This window comes from Zea mays, chromosome 9 (genome assembly GCF_902167145.1).
Source record: "Zea mays cultivar B73 chromosome 9, Zm-B73-REFERENCE-NAM-5.0, whole genome shotgun sequence".
Taxonomy (NCBI): domain Eukaryota; kingdom Viridiplantae; phylum Streptophyta; class Magnoliopsida; order Poales; family Poaceae; genus Zea; species Zea mays.
In genome coordinates this window covers 140,601,017-140,610,101 of record NC_050104.1, presented here as the reverse complement: position 1 = coordinate 140,610,101, position 9,085 = coordinate 140,601,017, and the positions used below count along the sequence as shown (strand labels likewise).

At 46.9% G+C, this 9,085-nt stretch overlaps 1 protein-coding gene and 1 pseudogene across 2 annotated transcripts; one reads left to right on the top strand and one right to left on the bottom strand.

Annotated features, from left to right (window-relative positions):
- Positions 1-783: 783 nt before the first annotated feature.
- LOC103639212 (uncharacterized) lies at positions 784-1,949 on the bottom strand. 2 transcript variants are annotated; one of them, XM_008661984.4, is made up of 2 exons: positions 1,376-1,949; positions 784-1,272 (listed from the first exon to the last, which is right to left on the bottom strand). In XM_008661984.4, exons 1-2 carry the CDS (start codon positions 1,568-1,570, stop codon positions 919-921), a joined length of 549 nt encoding a protein of 182 aa, XP_008660206.1. In that variant the 5' UTR covers positions 1,571-1,949; the 3' UTR covers positions 784-918. The 2 variants fall into 2 exon arrangements, with proteins under 2 accessions (XP_008660206.1, XP_008660207.1); XM_008661985.3 differs by having other exon boundaries at positions 1,394-1,844.
- A 3,537-nt stretch (positions 1,950-5,486) lies between these two features.
- On the top strand, positions 5,487-7,768 carry LOC103640343 (cytochrome P450 734A1-like; annotated as a pseudogene).
- The last annotated feature ends 1,317 nt before the right edge of the window (positions 7,769-9,085 follow it).

Below are 9,085 nucleotides of genomic sequence, written 5' to 3'. Positions count from 1 at the left end.
TTGTTTGTTTGTTTGTTCGGAGACAGACAATAAGAGCAAGATTAGCTGGCGTTCTTTTTACAACCAACACTAGTGGTAGCTCCTCCCTGGATCGCGGTGATGGTTTCTGTTGCTGATACATGAATGATTTGATTGTGCTATGCTATGCAATTATCGATCCATCATGGTCCGTGGCCGCAGCATCGCGTTTTGGGACAGGTGGAAAGCACGGGGGATCCATGATTTCGTTTGGGTGACTCGCATTTGGTGGTGGCCGCTTCTGAGCTGGCTCCCCAGTTCTTTTGCGACTCCCCCGCCTTGAATAACGTTGTGTTTCAACTGTAGAAAGGTGCGGTTTTATAGTATAGTGCTGAGTCACACCGTTTTAAATTTGACCATACGAAAACATGTTACCATTGATGATACCAAACGAGTGTCGTCGTTCGTCATGGAATCCTGTTCGCTGTAGTTTTACGCCGGTGCGGCTAGCTAGGGGCTCTTTTAGTTCATGTAGGCAAGTATTTGATACAGCGAATGAAAAGAGGGGCTACAAGCAGTTACGGTCTAAAGTAGATTTAAACCATAACTTTAGCTTGATTAATTGGAAAATACTATTGTATTCTGCAATCTTTTATAAATGGATCTATTCTATTTTATAAATTTGATCAAATCTTAGATAGCTCGACTAAAAAATAGATATAACAGGTGCAGCAGTTGTCTTGTCTCTACGTACACGTACGTAGGCTGTTTCTGGACCATATGCTTGCCATTAGCTGGTTGTTGGTAATCAGCAGACATGCGATCTTTTGTACTACCTCCATCTTTTTATTTTGACGTGAAACAATATAAAAAAAACTACAAACGTCAGATAAAAAAAATATGGAGCGAGTATGAGTGTATGACCTAACCCTCCCTTCGACTATTTGGGTGCCAGATTTGTCAGAAACAGTCCTGTTCTGTGAAATAAACCTGTCCATCAACATGGCTCAATGTGGCATCTGATCTGACAGGCGTTGCCTCGCGGAGTCGAGAGAGAGCTAAGCCTTGTGGGCTTGTGGCAGGCACGTACGCGGGCAGGCCGCCAGAGCCCAGAGGATGCTGCCACCCATAGCATTTTGCCGGGGAAAAGGCACGGTGATGCAAACTGGCAGTGGCGCCCAAATAATGAGGTATCGCGGCGCAAGATCCAGGCACCAATTCGTGTGGACTGGATCGATCAGAACCAGATTCATCATCCACGGGGGGATTGGTGCCGATAAGTCGCTTGACGCAGCCTGCTGCCTCTGCACCGGCCTGTGAAGCACGCACGTCGTACATGAGGAAGAAAGGAAAGGGCGATGAAGTGCCCGTCATATGGCAGGCATCATCGGATGACCTGGTGACTTGGTTTTGGTACCTGGTTTGGCATGAATACCTTCGCCTCGCCCCTTCCGGGAGCTGGTAAATGTGCCGCCTTTGAGAGGTTCCGTCGAGCAGGTGTGGTGCATGTGGGATGGCTTGGCGCGAGCAGCAGCAGCAGCTTCACAGGCCTCTCAACGCGAGCAGCAGCAGCAGCTGTTGATGCCTGAGTCCTGACGCGGTCCTCTTCCATTGCTTGAACCGCTTTTCAAACGACCGGAGGACAGCCTACGTACGTGCAGGACTGCCGCAGAGGGGAGCTGGGGGGGCGGCACTGACTGCCATGCCACGCGAGAGAGTGCCGCCACCACATGTTGCATGCAGAGGCAGAGAGCCACCAACAAGAGAAGCGGTCGGAGAGGGGCGGCACGTCTTTCTAGTGTTTTCCTTTCCGTGGACGCGACACTCGCCACAGGACACGCACCCAGCACGGCGCGCCAGTACCGCAGGAGGCAGTGCAGCTGCACTGCACTGCACTATCACAGCAGCGCGCCGGGACGGCCGGCCGGCCGGCCGGTCTCGTCGCGCGAACGCCGTTTGCCGCGGTCCACGGTTCTCTTTCTCTTCCAGCCGGCTGGCTGATCGGTCGACCACGCGGAATAATTGCGTTGCCCAGAACCTACGTGGACGTGTGGTGTGGTGGTGACAGACAGGGTGGGCGCATTATTTGAACGTCAGCCGTCAGGGACAGACAGGTTGGTGACTGTTGAGCAGTTGAGGTGAGATTATATATTCAGATGCAACAGGACCATTCGGTCTGTGCTCGTCGGTCGATCTTCGCACCGGACTGCGTAGGAGACACGCTGGTGCACGATGATACGCGAAGACTGCCGGTACTGCGTACACGCTGAATATGTACTCCCTATTTTATTTATGGGGTAGATCGGCAGTGGTCACGTGTGGTTGTGTACGCTCAAACACCAAAAAAAACAAAGGTATGATGATGCCACGGGCGTAAATACCGGTATGGTGCGCGTCGCCAAGGCCCGCCCAAGGCCAACCGCAGGTCACGAAAAAGTGTCGGATCTTTTCTGTCTCTCACTCCAATGGCGTGCAACTGGGAGAGAAGCGACGGACTTGGCTCTGGATCATCCATATGTGATATGTGTTTCTGCATTGCATGCTACATTGGCAATGGACGACCGTTGCCGCGTACTACTTGTTGCTCGACGCTATCATGGCACCGTTGAGGCTTTGCTCGCTCTCTCAGGGACCTGACCCAACCAATCGAGTGCACTGACGTTTTACTGTGGTTTCTAGATGCTCGGTCGTTTTCTAACATGTGGAAGGCGTGCAAGCCACCATGTTCGCGTAGACTGAGTGCATTGAAGCCAGTTATAGGTCGTCCGTAAACTCTGATCTAATTGGATTTTCTACTGCATAGAAACTTGCTAAACATGTTTTTCGAGTTGTTTTCTGCTGCTCTAACACCACTCCCTCCCTATATACGAGGACCACAGTCCATTGAGGTATCTAACACAACGTGTTCCTCGTAGATGGATCTTTTTAGGAGTCTACCGGCGAAAAGAATGAGAACAACAATAGCTTAATTGGTCTCTAAATCGGTTTCGTCGGTTGCTACGTTCCTCATTGCGTTCAAGGACATGTCCACCCACTAGTACAAAGAATCTCTATCGTGGCGGTTGGAAACCTATATACAATGGCGTTTTTTTTTAACCTCTAGTATTAGTGGCTAGTAGAAATAATTTTTCACATGCAGAGAATTTAGAACCGTCAGTGGAAATTGATTTCTACTTGCGGTTCAGTTAAGACAACCACCAATATAAATAATTTCTAAAAAATATAAAATGAGTTCTTAAAATAGAAAAAAATTAGAGGAGACCTCGTCTGGCCGTCTTAGTCGAAGTTCTCGCGCTACCTCACCCTTGCGTGTGCCTTCTCTACCAGACCAACCATGACTTGGATTGTGTCTAGATAGTAGTTTTTCCCCCATATATTAGAACAAACCGAGTACAAATTGGTTGTTTGAGGCGGTCAACGAATTCAAACAAAAACACTAGTCAACTAGAAAATTTCATGACTTTTAGGGTTCTACAAGTTTTATTTTGGTATTTTCTCATCCGAGTTTGTTTGCAAAATTTGTATTTTATAATTTATCAAATGCAAATGCAATTTTGATAGCCCAAATGGTTTCAAATGAAAAGGTTGAAAACTACTAAAAATATAACTTTAGAGATCTACAACTTTTAGTTTGATGATTTTTTTCAAACGAGGTCATTTGAAAACTAAAAAATCGATTTCAAATTATTTCTGCTTGCAAGTTTAAAAGAAAACCGCCAAAAGAAAATGTGTATTTTCCTGGCAGTTCCTTTAAGAAACCGCAAGTGAAAATATAATTTCTTATGGCGATAATCGCCAATAAAAACATGTTTTCACTGACCGATTCTTTGGATCGGTCGGACCATTTTATTTCCTAATTTCTTCCCTGCTGCATGCATAGAGCTTTTTTCTACTAGTGAGAGTGAACGTGCTAGCCTTTGCTAGTGAGTGATCCCAAATTCTTCCAACTCAAACACACTTTTTGGTTAATTAAGTTGAACTCTCACAAAGTAGAAGATCTAGCGTAGTCACTGTAGCATAAATTAGGTAATTTACTCAATTCTACCAAAAATTGGTTAATTAAGTCGAAATTTATCAAACTTTAGTCATTTTAACTAATTATAATGCATAGGTTCTTTGGACTCTTATCTGGAGATGTTGATACTTAGGAACCTAAGGGCCTGTTTGTTTCAACTTTTTCTGAAGACTTTTTTTTAGAATCTAGTTGTAGAGAATGTGAGTATCGTGGAGATTACATGCGGAGGTAGATAAAAGAGTTCATAGGCTTTAAGATATAGAAAATAGCGGTTTCCAACTATTCGCAACGACTCAGATGGTTCCGTGTTTACATTGATTTTGGACGAGTTTGTCTAAAGTGGTTATGATATAAACGGGATGAAACGTTAAGCGTTCGGTAGTCTACAACAGCTTCTGGTGGCCAAAAGGTGAAACAAACGGGGCCATAGGTAGCGCTGAAAACACTATCCATTGGATGGATCCGATCCGAGTTAAGAGTGGTTTAATTTACCAATGTTTTGTGCTCGTTATGTTATTTGAAATGGCTTAGACTTGCCAACAGTTTATGTTACTTAAATAACTATTATAAATTCATAACTTAGCTAATTTCGGTGGACAAACTTTAACTTTCATGGTTCATTATTGGAGATCGGATCGGTAACCAAGTAGTACCGGCACTTGCTTGGAGTACTCAAACCGCGATGGTTTGAGCAAGAAGATTCGGACAGCCGGACAGCGTCCCCCGTGTCACCGGTGTGACGTAGAAAGACGTACTGGCATATCGCGGTAGCGTAGCGATGAGGCAGCAGTGACGCCCATGTGGCTCCCCCATTAAGAAGCAAATCTATATCTATACTATTCCTTAAGACGATAGTGTAGACTTGGCACAACCATGCCCCCGCTCCCATCCCCACCGTGCGATTGCCGATGCCATCCATCAACGCGCCCCCGCATCTCACCTGCCTCGCGCAGGATCCGCCGCCGGTCCTCATCCCCGAACGCCCAACAGCCATGCGCGCCGCCTCCGCCTCCGCCGGATCCCCGCCTGCCGGTCCTCATCCCCGCACGCCAACAGCCATGCACGCCGCCTCCGCCTCCGTCGGATCTGGCCATCCGGTCCTCATCCCAGTTCCCCGAGAAAGTCAATGTGATGCGTCTCCTGATCTCCTCCTTGCTCTATCGTGCCCGGCGTTCATGACGTCCGCCAGCAGCAGCTGCGCCTGCGCGGCGGCCCTGCGGCTCGCGAGGCCGCGGAGGAGCCCACCGGCGGCGGGCGCCCTCTTCTCCATCAGCTCCTGCAGCTGCCTCCTGGGGATCCTGATCGTCACCTCCACCGCCGCGCGGTCCTTGTCCCTCCCGCTGGTCCCCGCCGCTCCTCCGGCCTCGTCCTCCGCCGACGGCACGTCCCACTCGCCGTCGTCCGCCCACGAGGTCATCGCGTGCTGCGCCACGGTGCAGTTGCCCATGGATCGGAATCGGGTACGCACAACACGTATTGCTTGCTCAGTCGATGTTATCGCCGGCGAGTAGCAATGGCCGCCCTCATTTCCGCTCTCCTCTTCGCCGCCCTGCTCGTGGCTGCCCAGTACATGCTCCGCTTGCTCCACTCCTTCCTGTGGGTCCCTCTCCGCTTGGAACGCCGCTTCCGGCGGCAGGGAATTCGGTGGCCACCACGAAGCCTGGTCTCCGGTAACGTAGCTGACTACCGCGACTTGCTAGCCGCCGCCAGGTCCCCGCCCCTCTCCTCCTTCCGCCACGACGGCGTCGTCGCCCGCGCCACGCCGCAGTACGCGGTCTGGCTGGCGTGGTACGGCCGGCCTTCATGTACTGGTTCGGACCCCGGCCACAGCTGGTGATCTCCGACCCGGAGCTCGTGAAGGCCGTGATGACTGACTCCACGGGGGCCTTTGATAAGGCGGCCTCGGGCGGCAACAACCCGCTCGCCAGGCAGCTCATCGGCGAGGGGCTCGTCGGGCTCTCCGGGGAGACGCGGGCGCGCCACCGCCGCGTGATTTCGCCGACGTTTAACATGGAGAGGGTGAAGGTAAGGAGTTGTTTCTTGAGACATGTAAATTTGTGACTCTCTGGTACCAATTTTTTTCTTCCTCAACAACCAGGAGGTAAAATCTTGTGGTAATGTGAGCTTAAGTAATTGCTTTTGTGATTGTTTTGTAAGAGTATGTGCCAGCGTTCTTTTAACTCATTTATAGAACTACTAGGTTTAGACTTTCAATCAGTTTTGGTGAAAACATAAGTCCTTGTTAAATGTGGTGTTGACACCCCTATGATGTGACAAGTGTGAAACTTATAGTTTGTTTGTTCGAGGTCAAAGTAGGACGAGGCGGGGGCGACACCACCCTCTTAATTTTTTGGATCACACTGCCACCAAAAAACTACTCCAGTGTTTACCTCGCCCCCACTTAACTCTCATCCAAGTACTATAAAAATTGTGGCCGCCCCTTCCATTCCTCCTTAGACATCCAACCAAACACACCTTAGTGAATAACTGAATACTCGTATTGAACAAGAACCTTATGTGGAACTTTGCATGGCAAGTTATAACTACATGTTCATCTGTGGTCAATGTTTCTTCTTTCTGATCTGCATGTTATCTGATGGGTCCAGGTCCAGCTAATCAAGTAGGGAGTATCATTTACCACTAAACTCAATACTTGTCCCTTGTAGGCTTGGATACCAGGAATAGCAGCTGTGACATCATCTGTTCTGGATAAGTGGGAGGCCGAAGGTGGGAGCCGCACTGAATTTGAGATCGATGTCCATAAAGCATTCCACGCTTTGAGTGCGGATGTCATTTCCTGTGGGCATTTGGAAGCAGCTACGAGGAGGGGAAACGGATTTTCCAGTTGCAGGAGGAACAGATGCAACTTGCTCTTCTTGCAATGAGGACTGTTTATATTCCTGGCTTCAGGTGAGATTGCCTCTTTCCACTGCATTCGTCGTGGGATCCACGGTCTTTGCATGGCACAGTGTATAGACATACATACATCATTATATGACCTGTTTCACCATAGGTTTGTACCAACAAAGAAGAACCGAAAAAAGGCAGAGGTTAAACTAGGAAATCCAATGCTCCTTGCGCAAATTGATCGAAATCAATGGAACAAAATGTGAGGACTCAAAAAATTTGCTGGGGTTAATGCTATCAGCGAACCTGTTGACATGGGCAACACTTCTTCTTGCGTTGCATCAAGAGTGGCAGGTCAAGGCCCGTGATGAGGTCCTTAAAGTGTGCGGAAAGCATGAGCACCCTAATGCAGAAAACCTGAGCGATCTCAAGATTGTGAGTCCATCTATTTGAAAAGTTCATACATTTGTAGTGCTTTTGAGATGATTTTATGTTGTATTTATAGTGCTATATTTTTGCTATGTGGATCAGGTAACTATGGTGTTAAAAGAAACCCTCAGGCTGTATCCTCCAACTACATTTATCAATCGGACTGCCACCAGGAATATCAAGCTGGGTAAACTAGACATCCCGACTGGCACACGGCTGGACTTCCCTATCATTCACATCCATCGTGACCATGAAGTCTGGGGCATGGATGCAGAGGAGTTTAATCCATCAAGGTTTGCAGATGGCAGCAGCTATCACCTAGGTGCTTACTTCCCCTTTAGGATCGGCCCTACAATTTGCGTTGGCCAGAATCTTGCAATGGTCGAGGCTAAGGTGGCGCTTGCAATGACCCTTCAGCGGTTTGCGTTCACCGTTTCGGCGTCTTATGCTCATGCACCGATGTTGGTGTTCACCCTCCAGCCTCAGTTCGGTGCTCAGGTTCTTGTCCAGAAGATATGAGCCTTCTATGTGACAAAGATCATAACACTTCTATATCTTTTTGAGTAGTCTGAAGGATCCATGAGGCCTCTACTTTTTTCTTTCTTTCGAACACAGGACTCTACTTTTTTGTGTTCAATCCTGTTCATGAAAGACTTGTATATTAGATTTGTTCTCTACAGGAATCTACTAAAGGCTTCAAACACTTGAGCTAAAAGGGCATGTGTTGTACAAAAACCATCTAGAACCTGCATGAATATACCAAAATTTGATTTGTAACTGCAGGCCTCATCGCTTGGGTTTGTTGAAATTATTGCATCTGTATGGGGTGTGTTGTGAGGTTTCTAATTGTCCTCTTTATCTGTAGAAGCTGTGAATTAATAAAATCAAACCAAATCCTAATGCACAGACATTACATGCAAGCGCGTAAGCGAGTCTCATGGTATTTTAAATGATGATCCAACCGTATGTCACATTTAATACTTAAACACTTTCACATTAGCTCATGTAAATTTATAAAAAAATGTCTAACAAATCATAGTTATATCTACGATTGGATCATGATGTAACGGACCAAAAACCTCACTTGCATGTAAGACCTTATTACACAGTAGTTGTTGCCATTAGTTGTTGACCAAGTTTCTTGAGAAAACATTGCCCACTTACCAATGAAATCTTTGGAGCAATCCTAGGTTCGTGCCCTTGCGTTGCCACAGGAGTAAAAATTAGTCTTATGTGGCAAAACATTATTCTATAGGCTTAACACTAGCTACCTTATCCTACAAGCTATGGCCATGTGGGGGAATGATAGTCGAATGAAATTTTTTAGGGTGAGTGGAGTACGTTCCTTTCATATTCATAAGATTCATTCCAGTTACATAATAATAAATTGACGTTTTGTTCTCTTATGTCTTATGTGTAGGATGCAAAGATTTTTCGGAGGAACTTTATTATCGAATTGTTAAGTTACGAGGACAATTCGTGCAGATACGTCATCCCGGCAAACATACAACAGAGAGTTAACAATATTGTTAAAAAATATTAGATTAGTGTACAAGGTGTCAACATATTTGCTTATGATTAATCATTATATATTTACTCTTTAGAAATTATTTGTGCGGTTCTATTTCAATCTATTTGGGTAGACATATTTATATCGTTCTGTATCTATGTTTAATCATAGATTTTGGCGTCACTATTGTACTCATGTCGCCCGTCGCCAGGGCCCTAAGTCTATTGGAGGGTCGCAATTTGTGTTCCGTGGCATCGCACGGGCACGTTCCTAGTGGTATATTTAATTAGCCGGTTGGTCCTGAAAGTATGGAACGCAGCTCATCA